This window comes from Hippocampus zosterae, chromosome 14, assembly GCF_025434085.1.
Source record: "Hippocampus zosterae strain Florida chromosome 14, ASM2543408v3, whole genome shotgun sequence".
Classification (NCBI taxonomy): Eukaryota; Metazoa; Chordata; class Actinopteri; order Syngnathiformes; family Syngnathidae; genus Hippocampus; species Hippocampus zosterae.
Genome location: NC_067464.1, coordinates 17015308 through 17039367, shown reverse-complemented (window position 1 = coordinate 17039367; position 24060 = coordinate 17015308). Strand labels below are relative to the sequence as shown.

The 24060-nt window shown below is 42.2% G+C and overlaps 2 protein-coding genes and 1 long non-coding RNA gene across 5 annotated transcripts; 1 reads left to right on the top strand and 2 right to left on the bottom strand.

The window, feature by feature from the left end:
- Nucleotides 1-310: 310 nt before the first annotated feature.
- Nucleotides 311-16197, top strand: rin3 (Ras and Rab interactor 3). 2 transcript variants are annotated; one of them, XM_052085689.1, is made up of 14 exons: nucleotides 311-817; nucleotides 3367-3856; nucleotides 4468-4579; nucleotides 4682-4754; nucleotides 5307-5398; nucleotides 5675-6620; nucleotides 8119-8293; nucleotides 8391-8562; nucleotides 9767-9888; nucleotides 9982-10168; nucleotides 12794-12925; nucleotides 13014-13180; nucleotides 14779-14893; nucleotides 15094-16197. In XM_052085689.1, exons 1-14 carry the CDS (start codon nucleotides 783-785, stop codon nucleotides 15360-15362), a joined length of 3087 nt encoding a protein of 1028 aa, XP_051941649.1. In that variant the 5' UTR covers nucleotides 311-782; the 3' UTR covers nucleotides 15363-16197. The 2 variants fall into 2 exon arrangements, with proteins under 2 accessions (XP_051941649.1, XP_051941648.1); XM_052085688.1 differs by lacking the exon at nucleotides 311-817 and adding an exon at nucleotides 824-981.
- On the bottom strand, nucleotides 4061-4771 carry LOC127614550 (uncharacterized). Its single transcript, XR_007966593.1, has 2 exons — nucleotides 4619-4771; nucleotides 4061-4522 (listed from the first exon to the last, which is right to left on the bottom strand). It is a non-coding gene; the product is annotated as an uncharacterized LOC127614550 (long non-coding RNA).
- Nucleotides 16089-23382, bottom strand: tedc1 (tubulin epsilon and delta complex 1). 2 transcript variants are annotated; one of them, XM_052085808.1, is made up of 8 exons: nucleotides 23118-23382; nucleotides 21649-21730; nucleotides 21161-21366; nucleotides 20212-20349; nucleotides 18832-18897; nucleotides 18343-18429; nucleotides 17692-17829; nucleotides 16089-17395 (listed from the first exon to the last, which is right to left on the bottom strand). In XM_052085808.1, the coding sequence occupies exons 1-8, from the start codon at nucleotides 23250-23252 to the stop codon at nucleotides 17168-17170; spliced, it is 1080 nt and encodes a 359-aa protein (XP_051941768.1). In that variant the 5' UTR covers nucleotides 23253-23382; the 3' UTR covers nucleotides 16089-17167. The 2 variants fall into 2 exon arrangements, with proteins under 2 accessions (XP_051941768.1, XP_051941767.1); XM_052085807.1 differs by having other exon boundaries at nucleotides 16089-17518; nucleotides 23118-23381.
- Between the last annotated feature and the right edge of the window lie 678 nt (nucleotides 23383-24060).

Genomic DNA, 24060 nt, shown 5'->3' with positions numbered 1-24060 from the left:
GCATGAGTGCTGGTGCTTACACAGGAAGCAGCTGCACAATCAACATGCTCACTGTTGAGTGTAGATGGTTGAACCACGCATGCATATCAAAACACTGTATGTTTATAGCAGCGGCTCAACATTCGGTCATTGAAGATAAAATCTAGGGAGCCTGTTTCTGAAAGCAATTGGTTTTAATGGAAATGCAATCATAAAAAAAAAAGGAAACAAGGCAATGAGAAATGATTAGGGTGCGTCAGAGAAGGTGAAGCGAGAGAGAAACATGAAGTTTTACATTCCACAAGTGTGAGTTTGGATCCATCTGGAAGCCTTTAAAGGAGTGGGGGAGGAGACAAGGTGGGGCCTGAACAAGCGGCTGCTGAATATGTAGGACAGAGTCCAGAGGATAAAATAGAATATATATCTATGTCTATATCTATATCGAGATATATGTATATATCTATATATAGATATATGCCTTTGATTTGGTACAAAAAGCAGAAGATGCAAGAAGAAAGAAAGTCATGACATCCACTTATATAGCATATAGCATGAATGAAAAAGACCAGAAGAGCAGACGAAACCACAGTTCTCAGCCGCGGTTTGTCTTTCAGCTCAGGAAGTTGAGGCCAGAGCTGACACGGGCAGTTATTTTCCCCTTATCTTGCCTTATTCTGTCCTGCTTTGACTAAACAAGAGGAAGAACCAGGGAGGAGAGAAGGCGGGATTTGGGTGAAGCTGAGAGTGAAAAGAAAAAGAGAAAGAAGGTTACCGAGCAGTCCAACAGTCAACTTTCAGAAATTATGATGGAAGCCAACGTTGATTCTCAGGAAACTGGGTGAGTTTGGGATCAATGAACTGTTTGAAAATCTTGTGAGCAAACTGTATTTTACCAAGGCAATGGGGTGTTGTAAGTGTAAGAAGGGAAAGAGTAGTCATGGGTGGAACTTGGAAGTCAACAAGACGCGGCAGGAAAAACAGACGTGACTCACTAATAAATAGGTCAGTGGCTACAAAAAACAAGTTTCATGGGCTTGCGTCATTACATTTTTCTTACATTGGTGCCCATAGATCAGGTTTGTAACGTGATCTCTCATTGAGTCGACTTTGTTTTGACATGTGAACTTTGTATGGTTCGATACGCACTGAAAATATGCAAGCGCTTTTGACCAAGTCTGCCACTTAAGAATTTTGTGCAAGACCCTCACTTGCAGGTCAGAGACAGAAATCTTTGTCACGTACACGCAATGGATACAAGTGCTGGATTGTTAGTTCCCTTCTCATACTTGTCAACTTAAGAGCTTTGATGGTGAAGTACAATAGTATGGCATAATGTGATTAACCTCTTCCTCCTCTAAGGCACTCATCGAACTCAAAATTTTAACTGTAGAAAATTCTTGTGGTATATCTTAAGTGTTTGTATTTCAGTAAACAAAATAAATAGAATCACCGACATATATTTGCTAATAACTACCTAATAAAACATATATAAGTCGTTCACAAAAATCTTCCCGATTTCAAGGCTGCAGTGACGTGAATATGAAAATCATTATTACTTGCGTGTGTGCATCTCAAAATGATTGTCATTGCATATAAGAAAGTCAACGTTTTTTTTCTGTTGATGAGAGTTTGCAATTTATAAAATGCCTACATCACTGTTATAACCGCGTGTGGTGCATATTCGTACTGTAGCTGTGATTTTTATGATATTACTCATTTATATTTATCATATATTATCCATCCTACAATCATCTGAACTGGTCGCCAGCCAATTGCAGAGCACACATAGATAAACAAACATTCACACTCACAATTCCGCCTAGAAGACCGTCAAATGAACTTTACCATGCATGTTTTTGGAATGTGGGAGGAAACCCGAGTACCCGGAGAAAACCCACGCAGGCTCGGAGAGAACATGCAAACTCCACACAGGGAGGCAGGAGCTGGAATTGAATCCATAACCTCTGCACTGTGAGGTTGACGCACTCACCACTGGACCACCGGGTCGTCCCTTGTCTATTCATTCATTCATTCATCTTCCGAGCCGCTTGATCCTCACTAGGGTCGCGGGGGGTGCTGTAGCCTATCCCAGCTGTCTTCGGGCAGTAGGCGGGGGACACCCTGAATTGGTTGCCAGCCAATCACAGGGCACACAGAGACGAACAACCATCCACGCTCACACTCACACCTAGGGACAATTTAGAGCGTCCAAACAGCCTGCCATGCATGTTTTTGGAATGTGGGAGGAAACCGGAGCACCCGGAGAAAACCCACGCAGGCCCGGGGAGAACATGCAAACTCCACACAGGGAGGCCGGAGCTGGAATCGAACCCGGTACCTGTGCACTGTGAAGCCGACGTGCTAACCACTGGCCCACCGGGCCGCCTTTGTCTATTCAGTGACAAGTTATTTCTGTTGATTTTGATCCTTGCGTTGGCAAGTGTTTTTTGGTTTAGTCATTATTCTGCAGTTTTACCAGCAACTTTTGTTGTACTTTGTCTGTCATGCGGCCTGTTTTTTTTTTTCTGTAATAAATATTTGTTCATTCTTTTCGTGTTCACGTTTCTGGAGTCCAATTCTATTCTTTCCAGAAGTCTGACACGTATGATGAAATCGGTGGAGCCAAAAACGCAACACGTCTGTCTATCTGATGGCATATTTTTTATTGGCTGCTTGGTAAATGAAGTTGCTCCTGTGCAACACACATTAATAAGACTTGACTGTTCGAACGTTCTTTTTCAGGCCAACACATAAATAAATGCATTTAAAATCAACCCCAAAGGATCATGAATTAAATTAATTGCCAAAGATGAAAATGAGGGTCATTTTCCCTGCAATTGTAGTGAGTTTTAGTTTTATAAATGTAAAATGTAGTTAGTTTTTATATTATTTTATGAATAATAGTAATAATTTTGTTTGTTTTTGTTGACTTAAATAACCTTGCAGATAACATACTCGTACTCTTAATACCAATTGTATCAAATGTGCTGTGACTAAAGACGAAGTCGAGCCCAAACAGAGTTGGAGTGAGTCATTTGGTAGTCATGAGGTCAGGTGATATTGCTGCTTCTGCTCCTCTCATGAATAAGAAACAGTATCAATGTGTTTACCAGAATGGAGATGTTTGGAAGTATTGTGTAACAAACTTCTGTGTGTGTGTGTGTGTGTGTGTGTGTGTGTGTTTGTGTGTGACTGAAATTTTGAGAGGAAACTTAAACCATTCGGTTGTAACCCTAAAGCCTACATACACGACAATTACCGTTGATATAAATGAACTTGTCTTATGAAAAAACATTTGAAACCAATGGTTGACTGTTATCAAATGCCAAGTGAAGTGGGGACAGCTTGCCAGCATGGAATTCATGACCTTCTATTTGTCCTTCACAGCCTCACGAACACTCTGACAGGAGCTCATACCACCCCTGCCCTCCCCTCTACAAGGCCATGTCGACCCAGGCCTCCTCCTCCCACCACAAAGTCCTCCCAAATCCCTTCTCGACCTCCCCTACCTCCACCCACTACTCCGTCACTGCCTTTTACTCCTAAACTTCCTTCCCCGCTCTCCTCGAACCCACCTGCTCCATCTCTCCATTCGCCTCTCTCCCCGACCCCATACACTGTGTCTCCCTCACTTCTCCTAGAGAGCTCTATCAGCGGTGAGCGTACTCCCTCCTTCTTTCCTGTCTCTTCACTCTCACCCCAGGTAGATTCAACCTCCCCCACTGACTGCCTAGCTTCTCCCCCTGCCATCTCACCGGCCTCTCCAACACCAATGCTGAGCCTTATAGATCTCTTGGTGGGCAGCAGTTCTGTATGGCTCACCAAAGAACTCACCCAAGAAGAAATCACGTGCATCCTGCGAGAAGAGGCTGCAGGGGTGAGACACCCACACATATGTTTGTATCTCTTCCCAAAAATGTTCACGTTGGAATGGAAGTGGCTGTAGTCAGCTGTAGACAAATATAACTAGCAGGAAACTCTGGAGTGCTGTTTGTTGTTATTATTAAACTTCCGTCTGAAAAGTGGAACAAGTTTTGCCACTTTGTAACTGTTGATTGCTTTGAGTTTATTTATTGCTCTGTTTTGTTTTTTCCATTTTAACTTTTATTTGAAATTCAATTTGGTCACTGGGTGTGGGACAAGAGAAAAAATTGTATTTTAGGGATTTTTTTTTCAAGCATTCTTTTCTCAGGACAAGTACATTTACTATGAAAATGTATATTTTAATATTTTGTATGTGGAGTCGGTGGCACGGTGGTTGACTGATTACCACGTTGCCCTCAGAGCGCAGAGGTGCAGGGTTTAATTCCACCTCCGGCCTTCCTGTGAAATTTGCATGTTCTTCCCGCGCCTGCGTGGGTTTTCTCTGGTACATAGTATGTCAGAAAATAGTGTGTCAGATACACTACTCAGATTTACTGTATAATGTCCCATTCCTCTTCCACATCAACTTTCTACAACTTGACATCATCTGATCGGGACGAGCAGATCTTTCTGGTTCAAAGCACAGAGGAGCACGGGATGATGCTGTCGGTGCGCCTGCCTGAGGAGGAGGAAAGGATGCCAATACAAAACCTGAAGGTCAAACAGCACAAGACATGTATGCGCGTCTTCTTATTCGTGTCTACTCTATACAAACCTTGACAATGTGGACATTCCGGAACTAGCCTGTTTTGTTTTGTTTTTTTTTCTTCCGCTGCAGTTCTTCACTTAGATGGTTCGGCGCTAGTTTTTGATGACATCTACAAACTCATCTCCTTCTACTGTGTCAGCAGGTTAAACACACACACACACACACACACACGTTCATGGAAAGATGTACTAAATAGGGGAAAAAAGTCTAAAGGCAGACCTCCTTAAGTCATTTAGTAATCATTGGATGTGACTGTGAAGGGGCATTTGTGTTTGTCTTCATGGAAAAGGCATGTTAAGCAATCGGACAGAACACATTTAAAAATACTCAAAAATGTCATTAACATGCTTGGAAAACATGTTGTAAATCATAACATTTAATTTGAGAGACATACTGGTAGCAGTAAAGAGATTTTCAGAGTAAAAATGGGAAACATATCAACTACTTGTTGAGTTTTGAATGATAACTAATGCGAATACTTTGAATACTCAATTTTCCAAATGAAAGTCTTCACCATTATTCATCCTGTATTCTACACAGAGTCACAATATTTGTCACCTTCGGTGATGAAATGATACAATTTGTGCCTGTTAGCAAACTCCCATCCAAGCTGTTACTGCATTTCATGGTCAAATACTTTTTACGACAACGTACTTCTTAAAATTACTGAATCTTTGTTGTTGAATCCCATCAGGGACATCCTGGCTGCACCGCTGAAATTACCACAAGCTATTTCAATGGCAACACAGAAAGAGGAGCTGGCGATCATCTCTGCTATGTGTACAGGTACTGCAGATACGCGCTGTATGTTGTTGTATCGTATACATTTTAGGATAGACTGAACTGAAAAGTTCTTCAATTGGAATACGTACAGACTGTAGACAGTGACATATTTATAAATGTGGGCCACAATTCTCACAAATAGAAATCGAAGGTTTGGTTGTTTTATTTATTTAATTTTTTGGGTATGGATTTGTCAATCTGAGATATTACTAGTAAATGCAATACTACGTTTATACAAATATGATAACTGTTACATATTTTTCTTTGGCTATATTGCAGACTTTTGGACATCAGATACGAACCAGAAGACAAAAAAACAGAACCTAGTTTTGGACCAGAATGCCAACATGGTTTATTTGTATATCAACCCAATCACTTTGGCAGAGACTCCAACCAAGCAGCCAAAAGACTTCTCTGAGTCCAAACTACTAATCAACACCCCTAAAAGCATCATTGCCTACTTGCTCAATGGAGAATCCAACCAGAAGGAAAACGGAGACATTAAAAATCAGATCAAGACTAACTTGAACCAGGACACGAAATTCAAGCGGCCTCCTCCCAGACCGCCCAGCCTGGGATCCGGCTCTGGGATGGGTCTGCTCTTCTCATCTCCCCCGTTCGAAAAAAGCTCTGTAGCTGACAGAAAAGAGGAAGGAAGGGTGGGGGGAGGGGACAAAGAAGACAGGAAGACAGCGTTGACATCACCTCCTCCATTAAGACCTCCAGTTCCCCCGCAGAGTCGAGCCATCCCCTCGCTGCGTCCTGCTCCTCTACGCCGCACTTCCTCTAGGAACAGTGCAGATGGCGGGGACAAGGGCCAAAATCCTGGGATGGGACCTGAAAAGGAAGGAGAAGGACTACGAGAGAAAGCAAAAACATGTCTGGTGGATGAAGGTGTTGAACTGTCGGACGCGAGCGGGGGAGAGAGAGCTGCGAGCAAGGATAAAGAAGAGGACAAACAACAATTTAGTCCTCAAATGTCAGCGAAGAGACCCACTCGACCGATACCTCAGCCAAGGAAGAAACCATGCTCACCGAATAGCTCAAACGGTGGACTGGCCAATCAGAACACTGGGACAAAAGTAGGCCCTCCCGCCCTGGCACCAAGACCAGATGCGTCACTGTACTCTCCTCACGGGGGCGCCATGCTAGATCCGGACTCCTACTCTAACAGCAGCACCGAAGAAGAAGGAGAGATGAATCTGGAGCATGATCAAAATCATAAGTAGGATAAGAATTCATTCAGTTTATTTTTTTTCAATTGAGTGTATTAATTGTAGGCAGTGCGGTGGTCACAGTGCAGAGGTGCGGGGTTCGATTCCGGCTCTGGCCTTACAGTTTGCATGTTCTCCCCGTGCTGGCATGGGTTTTCTCCGGGGTACTTCGGTTTCCTCCCACATCCCAAAAAACATGCACGCCAGGGTGAATGAATACTTTAAATTTTCCCGAGGTGTGTGTGTGAGCACGAAGGGTTGTTCGTCAATATTTGTACTGCGATTGGCTGGCAACCGGTTCAGGGTGTCCCCCGCCGACTGCCCGATGACAGCTGGGATAGTCTCTGGCATACTTGTGAGGGTAAGCGGATCAGAAGATGGATGGAGGGATGGACGGAGGTATAAGCTGTGTCAGTACGAAAAGAATTAAATCACAATCAAAAACAATATGAGCCATGATTGTTTTTTAACTGAGCACTGAGCAACTGTGATGTCATTTTCAGTTGACAGAAAGTAGCAAAATTCCCTGCTTAACTTATATAGCATAAATGTAGTTTTACTGTAATCAGACTACCGTGTCTGGACTAGTGGAGGCATGCAGAACATCTTACTGTCAAGAACATTTTGGGTTAGACTTCCCTTTAAGTGCATAGATACAATGGTCAGTACTACCTAACAGCACCCATTCTGAGATCAATCATGGACTCACACGTTCAATGGAAATCCTTGTGTAGAGTGATCAACTTGTCTTGAACTTCAAGTTTCTTGAAGGCCCGGACGCAAAGTCACGCAATGCGTCCACGACCAAACGACTTGACCTATCTGTACTCCGTAGCATTGTGTCCTACTCGCAAGCCTGCGAGTGTTGTCTGAGATGATCTGCATTATTGGTCCTTGAGGCCCGCCTGTGGGGCATTTGGCCTCCTCATCAATGGGCAGAAAGCCATCTTGGTCCTCAGTTCTAGATAGCCCACCGTTTGTTGTTCCCCTTGGCTCATAGTAGTATTGGAAGAAACGACCCGGCGGGCTAAAGCTGCCGGTAGTACATTTCCGCCACTTGGCTGCATTCAGCAGTGGCGCGGAAAGAATCTTTTTTGTGACATCTCAAGTTTTGTATATTTCACCCTCCAGCCCAGCTTTTCATTTACAGTAAATACAGAGTGTCCACCTCCACATTGAGATCAAACTTGGGTGCAAAAATGCACTATCATTGTTTTGACAGCAAGTATACTGCTTCCAATCCCATCCCACAAATATTTCGGACTTCTTCCTCGGCCAAGTTTTAGTATGCGAGATGTAGAGCGACATCGGGCAGAGCTCCCGTAGACTTGATCGTTGGTTACTATCAACCACGCCAGGCACTACTGTCACCTGCCCATTGGCTGCAATGCGGATATGTGTGTGTGTGCGTGTGTGCGTCTGTCTGGAGGGGACCGGGGAGGGTCATGGTATCAAGACATAGAACCTGGGATGTCAACTAACTTTACTGTACCCATCTATTTATTTTAGTTTTCCATCAGAGAATCGCGGCAGCAAAATAAAGAGGACACCAACCACCATAATGTTGGGCAAAGCTCGTTCTCGCCTGTCTACCGTTATCACTGGTCTCATCAATCACGACCGTCGGCTCTCCCAACGCATTGTAGAGCTCGCCAGAGACCCCCTGAGCTATTTTGGTAGCCTGGTAAATGATTTACTTGAAATACATCCAGTAATAATGTTCATGTTTCCAAAATATCCAACGCAAAGAATCAAGTTCAGTTTTCATGTGTGATTTGTAGGTGAAAGAGCACCGAGCATTTACCCTTGAGACCATGTCCAACCACGCGACTTCCACTGAGCTGTTACAGGAGATCAGGCAGATGATGACTCAATTAAAGAGTTACCTGCTGCAAAGTGCTGAACTTCAGGCCATGATAGAGCCGCAGCATCAGTTCTCACAAGACAAACTGGGTATGCCACATGTCGTTTATATTTAGCTCCTGTGCTGTCCTGTTTGCAAAGACAAATTACTGTATGGGATTATATACGGAGAGATTTTGCACCTTTTATGACCTCCCCACCCCCACTAACATGCCATGCATAACACATCTCTAATAAAATATAAAACGTCAGTATTTACTTTTTTCCCCAGTCTTTAACCTCTCTTCCACTGCAGAATAGTCATTCATTTTCGAATGTTAACTTATGAAAATGTTAAAATAATTTGTTTATGCATGGACATTTTAGAAGGCACGGTGGTCCACTGATTAGCAGGTCAGAAAGGGTGCTCGGTTCGATTCCGGCATTCCTGTGTGGAGTTTGCATGTTCTCCCCGTGCCTGCGTGGGTTTTCTCCGGGTAGTCCAGTTTCCTCCCACATTCCAAAAACCTGCATGGCAGGTTAATGGAGCACTCTAAATTGTGTGAGTGTGAGCGTGAATGGTTGTTCGTCTGTGTGCCCTGCGATTGGCTGGCAACTGGTTCAGGGTGTCCCACGCCTACTGCCGAATAGAGCTGGGATAGGCTCCAGAATGTCCTGCAAGCCTTGCGAGGATCGAGCGATGCGGAAAATGGATGGATGGATAGATGTACATTATATGTCCAAAGTTTAGTGAATATGAGGAGGGCACAAGGTTTCATATTTGAGGCAAAGAAGTCACCCTAATTTATAACACTGGTAAAAAAAATTATATATTTTTTTTAATCAGAGATTCAAACTTTTCTCGATTAACTGTGCTGATTCAATTTTTTTTCTCTAGCACATCGTTTTAATAATAATAATATCATAAGAACAATAATATACAATATACCGGTATATGAATTAAGGGTTAGGTTCAGAAACGGGTGGATTTTTTGGGTAAATTGGAAAAATCCATATTGCGCAGGCGTTTACTGGTCTCACTAATAAACAAAAATTAATTGTAAGAACCTGAAGCGATACCAAAAAAAAAAAAAACAGACATAGACATTTTTTAAATCAGCGTCATCTCTGATTAAAATTTTTCTCTTGACCAGTGTGATGAATTCATCAAGAAATATTTCCACCTATAGGTTATGGGTCTACGTAGATGAAGCAATAAATAAATAAATAAATAACAGGTGCTTGTGATTTGTAACATGTCTCTCTCAACAAGGTCAACGTTTGGAAGGATGATTTGTACTTTATGACCCTGTAGAGAGCATTGTCGAAGCAGCTCTGTGTAAGAGTGTACTGAAGCCACTGAGGGAGCCTGTTTACCGCAGTCTGGAGAAACTACACACCAACAATGGCAGCCTTAAGCAACTTGCACAGAACCAGGTGGCGCAACATATTTGTACTACGTGTGGTTTAATCATCGCATGCGCAACCGCTTCTTTTAAAATGAGGTCTGTGCAATTTTGTGTAAATTAGTCTGTAGTTCTCGGCAGTACCACCACAGCTCTGGGAGTCACCACCGCCATCCCAGAGGCCTCGGCGATGGAGAAGATTAGCGTGAAACTCAGTAATCTGCATCTTGAATATTCTCCTCGAAAGAAGATTGAGTTACTGCTCAAGGCCTGTAAAATCATCTACGACTCCATGTCTGTCAGCAGTCCAGGTAAGTGCCCCAAAAACGAAAACTAAAAATGCACACTTTATTATTATTATTGCTATCATTATTATTATAATAATACACTGCAAAAACGTGTGTCATCGAGGCAGTACGCATTTGAAATATCATTGGTTAAAGAAACAATCCCATTGTGAAGATTGATTCTGAAGATCCTGGGCAGTAAAGGTTAAAATGGCAACACACCTCACCATATATTCCACAGCATTTATAAAAGGGCATGTGATTGTTATCGTTCCATGTTAGTTATAAGACTTGGTTTAGGTACAAACATGTTCCTCGAGAAGTATTTTGAAGCTCATAGATGTCCAAATTGATTTCATTCATTCATTCATTCATCTTCCTAACCGCTTGATCCTCACTAGGGTCGCGGGGGGTGCTGGAGCCTATCCCAGCCGTCTCCGGGCAGTAGGCGGGGGACACCCTGAATCGGTTGCCAGCCAATCGCAGGGCACACAGAGACAAACAACCATTCGCACTCACACTCACACCTAGGGACAATTTAGAGTGTTCAATCCGCCTGCCACGCATGTTTTTGGAATGTGGGAGGAAACCGGAGCACCCGGAGAAAACCCACGCAGGCCCGGGGAGAACATGCAAACTCCACACAGGGAGGCCGGAGCTGGAATCGAACCCGGTACCTCTGCACTGTGAAGCCGACGTGCTAACCACTGGACTACCGGGCCGCCCCCAAATTGATTTGTAAAACAAATTTTAAACTATGGCTGTGTCGAATGTGCACACTCATACCTATATTGTGCACTATTATGGTGTTAGGCCATTTTGTTGGGGTGTCTGAATATCTAAAAAATGTAGTGGACTCAAAGTTTACCCACAATGCACTTGGAAAAGTAGTGAGCATCGATCTTCACTCAACAGGTTATTCATAGAAATCATAATGCAATGTGAGCAGGAAAACAACAACGATGAAAGCACAAATATCGAAGCGGTTGAGTAATAATATGCCACTGAACAAATTAATTCCTTTTATTTCATTGAAAATATACACAACAAAATATATAAAATAAAATAAACGTGTTGTTAAAAATAGTCTGCGATCTTAATGCGCCTGTGCGTCATGACAGGTACGGTGGTCACATGAAATGTGACGAGGAGAAAGTAGTTAGCTGGCTGCCCGAATAGCCAAACAGAATGAGGGGAGGACTATACAGTTACCGGAGGTGAGCATTACGTCAATTCTAATGGGAGGTCCGTCAGTCCATCACTGACGGATGCCCGTTTAGCTGTCGACTGGCAAATGACAGGAAACCTTAAACAAATTACGGAGGTGCATTTTCGTCTGTGGGTGTAAGTCCTTTCCGCGACCCTTGTCAGGATAAGCGGGTTAGAAAACGGATGGGTAGGTGGATGGAACTTTTAAAGGCTTCAAAAAATGCACCAAAAAAAATTCTAAATTCAAAACAATGGAATGGCCAGCGATTGGGCATCTTTGCGAAGCGGTGTGCGGCTGTGTAGGGACAAAAAAGAGCAAAGAGAATCATTTTGAGTCGAGAAAAGCAGAGGGAACAACTAAGATTGCAACTAAGGTTTGGTGACATTGTGGCACTGTATTACTCTTTGGCAACATACGAATTGGATATAACATTCTCTGCATGTCCCCAAACTACTCAAAATTAGGTGAAATATGTCGATATAAAAAAAAAAGCAAAGCTAGCTTTCAACACTTTTGAGGCAGCCAACGATGAGCTAACACTAGTAATTTCCATCCATCCATCCATTTTCTGAACCGCTTAATCCTCACTAGGGTCGCGGGGGGTGCTGGAGCCTATCCCAGCCGTCTTCGGGCAGTAGGCGGGGGACACCCTGGATCAGTTGCCAGCCAGGGCACACAGAGACGAACAACCATCCACGCTCACATTCACACCTAGGGACAATTTAGAGCGTCCAATCAGCCTACCACGCATGTTTTTGGAACGTGGATTTATGATCATGATAACTTTGCTAAAACAACAAATATTTTTTGTAGTGCTGGATATAAATATAACATTTTCAGTAGTGTTGCGGCCTGGTGGTCGACTGGTTAGCGCGTCGGCAACAGTGCGGAAGTGCAGGTTTCGATTCCCGCTCCGCCCTCCCTGTGTTGAGTTTGCATGTTCTCCCCATTAACCTACACTTGAAACTGTCGCAATATGTGAGTGTGTGCGCGGATGGTTGTTCGTCCATGTGTGCCCCGTGATTGGCTGGCGACCAGTTCAGGGTGTACCCCGCCCACTGTCCGAACGCAGCTCGGATAAGCTCCAGCACACTCAGAAAATGGATGGATGTTTAACAGTAGTGTTTAAAAACGATCGATGTTCAAAGTTGTTTAAAACATTTATTCAATTACAAATATTTTAATTAGTATCCTTTTAATTTTCTAAACAAATACAAATAAAAAGAATTGGAAGTTGTTTAGGTGTCAGCTAATTCTTCCACTGTGCTTTATTCATTTTTGTTTTTTTTAGTATCTCTTCATTGTGCGTATCGAGGCATGATATGCAGGTATAATATCAAAGTCAAAATTTTGGTCTTGCGACCACAATACCAGCAAGTACGTGGAATTAAATCAACACTCGTCTAACGTGGTGACAAAAAGTCTGCATGATTTCACAGGGCGGACCCATGGAGCTGATGACTTCCTGCCTGTAATGATTTATGTCCTGGCTAGATCTAATCTGTCAAATTTACTGCTGGATGTGGAATACATGATGGAGTTGATGGACCCTGCGGTAACAATAGGAGAAGGTACAGTATTTGCTTCCTTTCACCGCTCAGCTATTTGCCCCTGCAATGACCTTTGTTGTTTGTAACATGTGTGTCTGTACGTATGTAGGCTCATATTATTTGACGACCACGTACGGCGCTCTTGAGCACATTAAGACGTTTGACCGGCAGAAGTCAGGTCCACGTGAGCTGAGTAAGGAGATTCAGGACTCCATTCAACGGTGGGAGAGACGACGCACACTCAACCTGGAATGGTTGGACCAAAGATCTGTTCAGGTAGACATACCGGTACTCTCTTATTCTCAAGCAGCCACCCCCCCCCCCCCCCCAAAGAAAAAGTCATTTAAAGGTTAGGGTTGCATGTTTATCCCAGGCAATACAGGCCAAATAACTTAAACAGAAAAAGTTTTTCCAATCCATCCATCCATCCATCAATCAGTGAGGGATAGGTGATGCATTCCAAACAAAAATTACCTTTTTAATACGGACAAAATATGTGCATAAGTCTGTGTTTTTTTATTATTATTAAACGATGGGTAAAACATCATGGCTGTTTGTCCAATTAAACCGCCATAAGCGTTTGTAGCACTATTAAGCATCGAATATATCCATGTTTATGGAGGACACAAATTCAGATTCAGAAAACTTTATTTATCCCCATGGGGCCGTTAGAGTATGTATGTACTCAAGCCCCATGTAAACCAACTGTCAATGCTCTCTTTTGTGCTTTTTTGTGCTCACTTTTGTGGCAGCCACGACACGCTTTTCTTCGCAATTGCAACTTTATGGGTCGGAGGCGCTGCTGAGCGATGTCTGCTATCATCTGGTTGAGACTGGTATTCCATATTTCAATGGCTCATCAACAGCAAAGATTTTCGTTTTAGAAATTAATCGAGTGCCACTCTGAATGTGAGTGAAGGCCACCAGTTGGCCACCCTTGCCTTAGAGCAGTGGTGGGCAACCCACGGCTCAAGAGCCGCGTGCGGTTCTTTGGCTGGTTCAATGCGGCTCCCGGGCTCTTACAACAACAAGCGTCAAACTCCTCGGCAGTGGCTTTACCATTCTAACAAGGCGCTAACTTCACAGAACGTACTCCGTCAGCCTATCATCAATCCCGTTACTTGATTGACATAGAGTGCAACCCAATCAGATGACTGCATCACCGCTCATGCGCAAACAACGGCGCTAAAGTTGATAAATATTAACAACATCGCCTCATAGTAAACCCCAGGAGGGCAAAGAAAAACTTCCAAAACACAATCTAGGGAAAAATGAGAAACCTTGAGAAGGGGCCGCAGATGGGGGATCCCCTTTCCAGGATGATCAGGTTGCGATGGATGATGACGAAATGTACAGTACCACCAAGTCAACGAGATAGGAAGGTGCTAACCGGTGTAATATTTTAAGTTCAAAACCATGAAATTGCATCTCGAGTGGACTGGGAACCAATGCAAGTATCAGAGTACCATGATCAAACTTTTTTTTGTCCTTGTCAGGAGTCTTGCTGCAGCAATTTGTACTTACTGCAGACTTTTAATACTCGACATGGGAAGATCAGAGAGCAACATGTTACAATAATCGACCTAATAAATCAAACAAATGTATTTGTAAGGCATAACAACAGCTCGCTGAGTGGAAAAGGTTGGCCGACCACACCAAAGTAGTTATTAAAATATTGGGAAAACGGTAGCTTGCCCGATAAAAATCATCTTGCTGGATGAACAGACAATTACACAAATTGACATGAACCAAATATACCTTCTAAGTAGTTATGAATCACTGAAACAGTTTCTGGAATCTGACAATACATGCGTGTTATTTTGACTGCATAAATGTTTATAGTTGTAACTCTTGTGTTTATGGCGGTTGCGCAGGAATTCTTGACAATATGCTCTCCTGACATTGGAAGTAATCCCAAAACTCTAGGCATCCTTCCCACCACCACAGTCCAACAGCTGACCGAACAGTGTGCTGCACGCTTTGAACAAGGTAGATATCACTGAAATTCAAATCTGTGTGTCTAACAATCTAAATAGATCAGTGCTAAATGCGTAATACTTTGGTGTCCAAATACTCTGATATTTTACTATGCTTTAATGTAATTATGGGACCAAAATATCTTGGGTTGGTAATATTGTCTAGTAACACTTTCCTTCACTTCCCCAAAAATCCTTCTGTCTGTCCTCCAGATTCATACATCCTCAGCATCTATGAAAATGGTGTTCGGCGGCCCCTGGCAGCTGCAGAGCTGGCACTGAGTGTGAAGAACAAGTGTCAACCAGGAACGTATTGCTTCATCTATCACCCCATTGACCATGGATCAACCCAACGTGCCTGGTCTGGCCGCAGCTGTCCCACTAGCCCGCCCCCAAGACCCCCTCCACAAAGCGTTTTCCAAAACATTTCAACTGTCGATACTGAAAATACAGAAGAAGAGGGATGTCTGATTAGCTGGTAATTGCTTCACTGCCGCAGCAGCTGCTGTTGTATTGCTCTGTAACCGCAACACTGGTGCTGAATGCAAAAGTGAACATTTGGCTTCACCTGATGCTTTGATGAAGCCTGGAAGAATATCTTAAAGGCCTCATTTTTTCCCCCACTTGTTTCTGAATAACATCAGTCAAAATGAATCTGACATGGTTTAGGTTTGGCATCCATGTAGCTGGACGTCAATGCAATAGGCTTTGAAAGACAAAGCCATGCAGAAATGAGCAGATTTCAATTTGTGACGTAAGATTGCCCACTGACTTCACGGTTACTACGCGGCCACTCAACTCCGAAAAAAAAAAAAAAGACTGATGGCGACGACACTTACGTAAAGCTAAAACTTTCCATCAGCTCAGAGGAATCGAGCAATAAACTGCTTAAATTTATTTTTGGGAGAAACTCAAAGTATTGTATTACCATGAAGGTGGGTTTAATGGTTGCATGGGACCTTTAATTTCTTTTTGTTTCCAGTCAGTCTCATGTCTGTGCAATGTTCAACTATAGCATAACATGCCGGCTGTGTGATTGTCTATTCGTGGGGTCTGGAACTCCTTTTTGTAAAACTACTATGTTTATGCGGCAATGCAATGTTAATCATTTTGTTCATGTAATTCATGTTTAATAAGGCTGCGATTGACTGGTGACCAATCCAGGGTGTACCCTAGTTCTCTCCAAATGTCATTTTTGAGATCATATCCTGGTCACCCCGAATGGCAGAAAACAGACGAGTGGATATTTAATTGGGAGCATTTGCTGATGTTCAACACAGTTCCTGTACTTACATTACCAAAGTCAAGACCAAGAAATTCTGCGTGTCAGTCTTATTTCCCTTTTGACTGAGCTCGATTGAAGAGTTGCCCAAACGATGCAACTAGAACAAAGGATGCAGAGGAGTGGGAGAGAGAGAATTATTTGCTCTGGTGGTCTTTTGTCACAGATCAGCCCTGACACTTTTCAAATGCAATTTTCAAATGACAATTCACTTTATTCAGGCAAAAAGAAAATCCAAACCTTTCTGATCCTCTGTGAAAAAGTAATTTTTCGGATAAGGATCTACCAGCATGATTTTAACAGTCATCTGTTAGCATTGATGGAATAAAAACTGAATAATTAAATACAAATACGGTGCCATGTTGACAGAGATCATAATTCCTGACAATAAGCGGGTATTGGCTCGGCTGAGAGATTGAATACAATGGATTTAATAAAGACCGGAAAAACATGAAGCGGACATCAGCATTGTACGTTTGTTCTCTTTGATGTGAAACACAAAAAGTAATCCAGATGAGATTACAACCCGGGAAAATTCTTTTACTTGCAAAGGAACCCAAAAATGGAAACTGGCTCCATGTGAAAAAGGAATTGCCCCCTCTCGTTAAATCACAAACTGCGACGAATGACCGTTTTGGGAAAGCCGAGTTAAATCCCACAGACCACACCCAAACCTGATTACCACCACATTCGTTTAATCAAGAAGGCACATAAATAGAATCTGTCAGGAAAAGTGAATTGGCAACAACATCTCAAGAAACAAAAATATAGACTTAAGTAAACAGTAGCTGCTAAAGAAAATGTTATAATTTACAAAACATCTTGGGTTTAGTTCCCCTTCAAATACGGCATCATAAATTATGTTCAGTCATTTCATATCATTTCACAGGCCTGCATGAGAAACGTGTCCATTTTCTGATGACCCTTTAGCACCTACAAACATCCATAATATCTTACGGCGGGCACAGCAGATGTAATTTTTCACGTGTTGAACACAAACAATGTTTACGGTGGTATCAACACCAGTTTGTCCAATCTGCCAATCATCTCCTGTAGCTTCATCCTGTTGGCCAGTCTCTGTGTGTCCCTCCCCTCCAGCAGCTGTCTCTCAGTTTGAGTAAGCAGTCCCAAGACCTGAGACGCTGACAGCACGTCTGCCTCCTCGACTGTACCATGGAAACTGACCGAGCAGCTGTTGCCCGTCTTCGCGGACTGGAATCTGGCTCGGTATGTCTGAGAGATGGACAACAGGGGAGGCAAAGATTCGAGAAAAGCCGTGTCATGGCAAATATCCATGCCAGCCCGAAGTCTCCCTCGGCCGTCCTGAACGTCCCCTCTTGTAGTCTTCTGTCTCTTCTGTTTGGGGGAAGAAGAACAGCCAAGTCTACAAAGCGCTATTTTTTTTAAAAAATGTAATTTATAATATCATACAATGTTTGTTATTTTATCATAACAGTCCCAACTTAATGGAATTGGTGGGGTTCCGAATTTCATTTTTTCACTTTTGAAACGCGTGTGTCACCGAGCACCTGCACTGTTTTCAGTCTCAGCAGTATGTCGTCCAGTTTTTCTGTAGCCGGTTGTCCAGGGAGGCTAGCGATCGCTCCCCTCAGATGTGACGGCCTCTCGGTGACAGCATCCTTCTCACGGTAATCAACCACACTGTCCTACAAGTACACAGGCACAAATGCTTTGTGTATTTTGAAGGTTTTGAGGCGTGCATAGCAGGGACCCCAGAATGCCCCTAAATGATGGCACCTAAAATCCATGCGCACGTTAATGACTAGTCACGCATGTGCGACCAATGCATTTGGTGATTTGTTGTTGCTGCTGCTGCTGACAAACTTCGGCGATACACATACTCCGTTTATCAGTAAGATCGTGAAAATGCGTGGAAATGTGACCCTTGCAAGTTCATTGAGAGTGTGCATCCTAAAATGTTGCCCTGCGATTGGCTGGCAACCGATTCAGGGTGTCCCCCGCCTACTGCCCGAAGACAGCTGGGATAGGCTCCAGCACCCCCCGCGACCCTAGTGAGGATCAAGCGGTATGGAAGATGAATGAATGAATCCTAAAATGTTATACTTAGAGCACCTAAAACTTCAGATTAGGTCCACTGTGCTGCTCGTTAAAAAATTAAATAAAATGTTAGTCTGGATCTCTGCAGATGTACAACTCACCATCCAGGTCCAGAAAACATTCTCCACCTGCTTCCAGTTTAGGTACAACTCAAGGAGGTCACAAACTTCCTGCGCACCAATGCATGTCTAAAATACAAAACACACAATGATGTAGATGGGAACTTTGCAAAGTTAGTTCTGTTTTGGGTAACAAGTGAATTTGAAGGGTTACACCTTCCAAGCACAATATGTTGTTTCACTGTAGAGTTATACTACAGTTAAGAGTTAAAGAATGTTAAAAAGTACAATGCATCCATTATTTCCATTCGGGTAGGTGAAGGGGAATTCAAATTTTAACACATTGAAAATTGCACAGTGTCCAAAATAAAACGAACTGTGTTTGATCTTTCAAAGTTGCTACTGTATGATAACTTAATTTATTTGGAATGTGGACAATGTGTGTCCTATTTTAAACACTTTCAGACTTGAGAGTCAGAGCTCTAACTTTAATATGCATGTTGCATGACAAGTGGTAATTTACTTCCGCACCTCATTCAGCACAGTACAGCTTTGACCAGCGGAAGATGATCGAGAAGGTTGGCTAGCAGAAAAAATCTGGGAAATAAAAACACAAACATTATAAAATCAGTTATATATGGTCTGCACATTAATTAATTTTAGAATTAAGTCATGCGGCCTGGTGGTCGAGTGGTTAGCGTGTCGACCTCACAGTACAGAGGTGCTGGCTTTGATTCAATGCCACGGCCTTCCTCTGTGGGGCTTGCATGTTCTCCCCGGGCCTGCGTGGGTTTTCTCCGGGTTCTCCGGTTTCCTCCCACATTCCAAAAACATGCATGACAGGCTGATTGAACGCTCAAAATTGTCCCGAGGTGTGAGTGTTAGCGTGAATGGTTGTTTGTCTGTGTGTGCCCTGCGAGTGGCTAGCAACCGGTTCAGGGTGTCCTCCGCCTAATGCCCGAACATTGGATGGATGGATAGAATTAAGTCTGTATTGCAAGTAGACAAGTGTTCCTGCTCACATGATATGCTGTGATCTAATATTAACCTGAAATTATGTCCACCTTTCATTTCAGCCCACTAGAATTGTTGTTTGATGGTGAAATTTCTCACTATTCACACGCCCTTATCAGCGTGTCAATATTTTGGTTTAACTTTCAACGCCTAAATCATGCATTAGCAACAGATAAACAACACCTAAGCAGTTTTTCAAATTTAGACACTTAGAACTTGACAAAATCATCCATCGCACAACAATAAACTGAACCAACACAAGTATTGGCCCGAATATAAGACGGTGTTTTTTGCATTGAAATAAGACTGAAAAAGTGGGGGTCGTCTTATATTCAGGGTCAAGACAATATACCCATTCACGACGCTAGATGGCGCCAGATATCATTGAAGCGAATGTTGAACTTGACTTACCAAGCCAAAGTGAACCCCTGCCACGAAAACTTAAAAATAAAAATAGCAGTAGCACGAAGAAGAAAAATAAAAAATAGCGGTAACAAGGAAAAGAGAAGAAAATAATAGAAGAGATAACAGAAAATGGAGAAACGAAGTGACAATCTGGGGTAAGGTGGGTCGATGATCGGCCAGGTTAACCGGCAGCTGATGAGAAGTTATGATGTAATTTACATTTCAAAAACCAGAAGCCATTCATTTACGAACGTGATTGCACTTTTGTTTTAAATGAGGCAAAATAACATGCTCTTTCTCTCAAATATATTGTTATAATCATTTGTTTCAGATGTACTGTCATTATTTTCTGTATAAAAATTAATTGAGTGCTCAAAAAGTCTTTTTTCAACAATGAGTCTTGAAAAAGAGGGGGTCGTCTTGTAATCAGGGCCGTCTTCTATTCGGGCCAATACGGGAGTTGTGTTTAACAAGTTAGATGAACTTCCTCACAGCATGTAGCAAAGAAGCTCGCTCGTCCTGCATGGCCAGCAGCATCCGTCCCTGGTGTCTCAGACAACCCATGAGCCACTGAAGTCTTCTCATTGAGCTGCACTCGACCAGGGACTGCTGAGGAATCTCAAGTTTCATCTAGAACACAGAAAACAAGATCTCTCATCAAATACCCTTGCACCACCAAATGTAAGCAAATGCATGGGCTATATTTATATATATTCTCTTGTTTTCCTCTTCAAATAGCTTTGATTTTGTCTGTAAATGTAGTTGACATGTTCTCTCCATGCTTGCCTAGGCTTTCATTCAAGTTTCCCTGCAATTAAAAACATTCAAACAAGGTTCATTTCCAGTCAGTGTGATCTGGAGTCCATATTATATGGTTGTTACTTATTGCTCCTCAGGAGTGGGTTAAGGCTTTTGGCAAATGGGAGATAGTTTTCTGTGGTTTGCCCTGTTATTCACATGTCCCAGAGATTTTTTTGCATTGAAATCGAAGGTTTCTGAAAACTCCAGCCAAAGTGGGGATTTGCGGTTAAATCGGGATTTGCGTTTGGCTGTGGACAGTTGTAACCCAAGTTTTACATATTTTGGGTCAGCTAATCCAACACTTCGTCATGCAGCTCCGGCATCAACCGTACTTTTGTCCCTGCAGCACAAATCTTTTCTTTTTTTTGTCAGTGTCAACGAGCAGCCATTTAGCCACTCGCTGTCGACTGCCAATTGCATGACAGTTGCTCAAGGCTCATGTAACAACCAATCACAACTTAGCTTGTGAATGTCAAATGGCCTAACTCAGAAAACAGCTGGTCGTCACCTGAGCCCTTAGGCACTATGATGTCATTTTCCATCGACAGCAAGTTACTTGACTTTAAGCCATTTTATGGTCGAAGGATTGTGCAAATACTGAATGGCGTGTACTGTGTGTGACTGTCCTGGTCAGACTTACAAGTATGGGTGGGACAAGTGTTTTGTCCAGTTGTTGTACTCGTCGGGTCAAAAGTTTCTCCAGCGTTCCATCAGCAAGCAACCAGCCAAATGCTAGAAGGAGTTCCCTGCTGGTGACTCCTCCCGTCTGGCTTCGATACATCCAGCCAGCATAGTAACCACTCTGCCACAGGCCTGTGCTCACCAGCATCTTGCACTCAGGAGTGACTACAGAGTTCAGACATGATGGAGGAAAAACATAAGCAGACCTAATAGAACTCTGTTCCGATTGTGAAAAACTAGTGTTGTGCATTGTTTGAATTTAAATGATCCCGGTTCTGATTCCCCGTATCGATTCCGCTTCCAACCTATTCCGATTCTTTGAGGAGGTGGAGTTAAACAAGTTTGCATGGTTTAAATCAGCTGTGTCCAAACTCCATCCATCCATTTTAACAAAATTAAGCCAGACTTTCGATTCTTTGGTCTGAAGCGGGCTTGTCTGCGACTGACCATTTTTTATCTGTGTGCAGCCTGCAGCGGACAGAGTTCTTGTCTGCAGGATGTTGGCTAGCAGCTGCCAGAATTGATCCTCCTGGAAAACAAAAAGACAGCAAAATCAGATGCAGAAATTCTCAAAAAACAGTATAATTGTAGGAATATTGTTACTACCGGTACATTAGATTTAAGCAGGTGACCGTTCTAAATAAAACTAGTGTTTATAACAACAATATTCTCTCCTCCAGGGTGTGGTTTCTCCAAGGTGGCCTGCAACATGTACGCTGCAAGTACATAATTTAAACCTTATGAAAAGTGTATTCAACACGTGAAAGCTAAGTTTGGCTTTAGTATCCAGAATTGTTAACACTGTAGATGTTAATGTCTTTCTGAGTAGCTGTAATCACATTTTGAATCAGTGGAACTTTCATTCAAAACATCTAACAGAATTTGAAACAACAGACACAGAGATATGTCTTGCTTATCGTCAAAACTGAATTACAGATATCTGCGACGCCATCTGACCGACGGCAAGTGATGCCACTTTTGCCATTTATGCGTATGGAATTCTTTTTTTTTTAGATCTCTACCATCCAGCTGCCAACATCCACGAGTAAATTAGGGTGAGCTGCAACTCAATTGTTGCCATATATATATATTGCCATTTTGACTTGTCATTAATTCTCCATAGTTATGTTCCTCAGAATCAAATTGTAAATATCTCAAATTTGAGTTACAGAGAGACTGTTTCCACATAAGCAGATATTTGCATAGCAGATATCAGCAAATTGTGTCGAGAATGACAAACCTCATACACAAAAATGGCAAAAGTGATGTAAATGCCATTGCAGATAATTTCGTCCATTTCGGGTATCACAAAAGTTATTTTTGACAAGACAAAACTGAATTACAGATACTTTATCGGCAATACTAACGAATTTGACGCAATTGTTGTTAATACAGTACTGTTCGTATTTGGGGTAATATCATTGGTAGGCTACCCTTGACAATAAAGTTGTATTTGACTTGACAAAGTTACAACATTTACCATTTAAGTATTTCCTGCAAATATAATCACAATACAACTCCAAATTATTAATGTCGCGAACGATGCGTTCTTGTCTTGGATACCTCTTCAATTAGGGGAAGAAATCGTGAGGACTGTTGGAAACCTGCCTGACATTGCGTAATGTGGTTAACTTCAGCACCCAAGAACTATAGTTTTCGAACATTAATTCGCGTCAATGTGGGGGGAAAAAAGCTCAATAGTATCCCCAAAACACAATATATTTTGGCGATCGTTTTGATGTTTTTCCAAGGATGAAGTGGGCATTGGTAGAGATGTATGCATGAGAATTTTGATAACAATTGGTCGTAGTTTTGACACTAAGCCATGTTAAGTTTTTTTTAATATATATATTAAGCGTTTTAGATTGTGCTCCGACCGCATCGTCACATATACAAATGGATTAAGAGACACTTACCACATTGACTTCGCCAAACTTAGCCCGTCTAAAAGTCTCCGGTGCAGGGACATGTTGGAGTCCGGTGGCCGTCAGTAACTTTGACAAAATTCCAATCACTTGCTTTACCTCCACACTCGCTTTATGACGCAGCATGCTTGCACCAAACAGCGAAACTGTTTCCTTTTTGTTAGCAACGCGCTGCAAAATAATACGAGTTTGTTATTTCTTCTCTTGCAATTTTTGACATGTTGGACATTTTTAGGAGCATTACTGCTCTCTTCCGGACATGAATATGACATCACTTTCGCCATTGTCATTCTCACCCCTTTCCCTACCAATGTTATGTCCAGTACATTCCCACAAACTGTTCCAGAATCAATGTGTACGGTTCGTAAATAACTCTTTGTTTGATTACTGGAACAAAATAGTGAGTCTTATGCAATGACTGAATAGATTGTGATCATGAACTGACAATGTACAACTTGTAGCTTCCTTATTCAAAATAAAAAATAGTGATCATGCGAAACATTTTTTAAATACAGTACAGCACAATTTAAAAAAAAACAGTAACAAAGAGAATAATGTGGTGCCCCATTCAGTCGTCATATTTCCCAGAAAAAAAATCTTTGGCAAATTCTGCAGGTAAAACCATGACCACAACTATGAATAAAAACTGTTGTTAAATGTCTTGTATATTTTATGTACTGACTCTAGTAAACCGTACTGTATGTACCCAGCAACGAAACAATAAATGAATCCACTTGCACGTCTTATCAAATTAGATTAATTGTTGAAATACAACATCACAGCTGTTTAAGATAAGATAAGATTAGATATACCGGTACTTTATTTGTCCCACACTGGGGAAATTTACAGTCTACAGCAGTAAGATTGTGGGTAAAAACAAAGTGTTTGCAGTCACAAAATAAATGTTAAAGTTTCAATGTACACCGTTCGATTA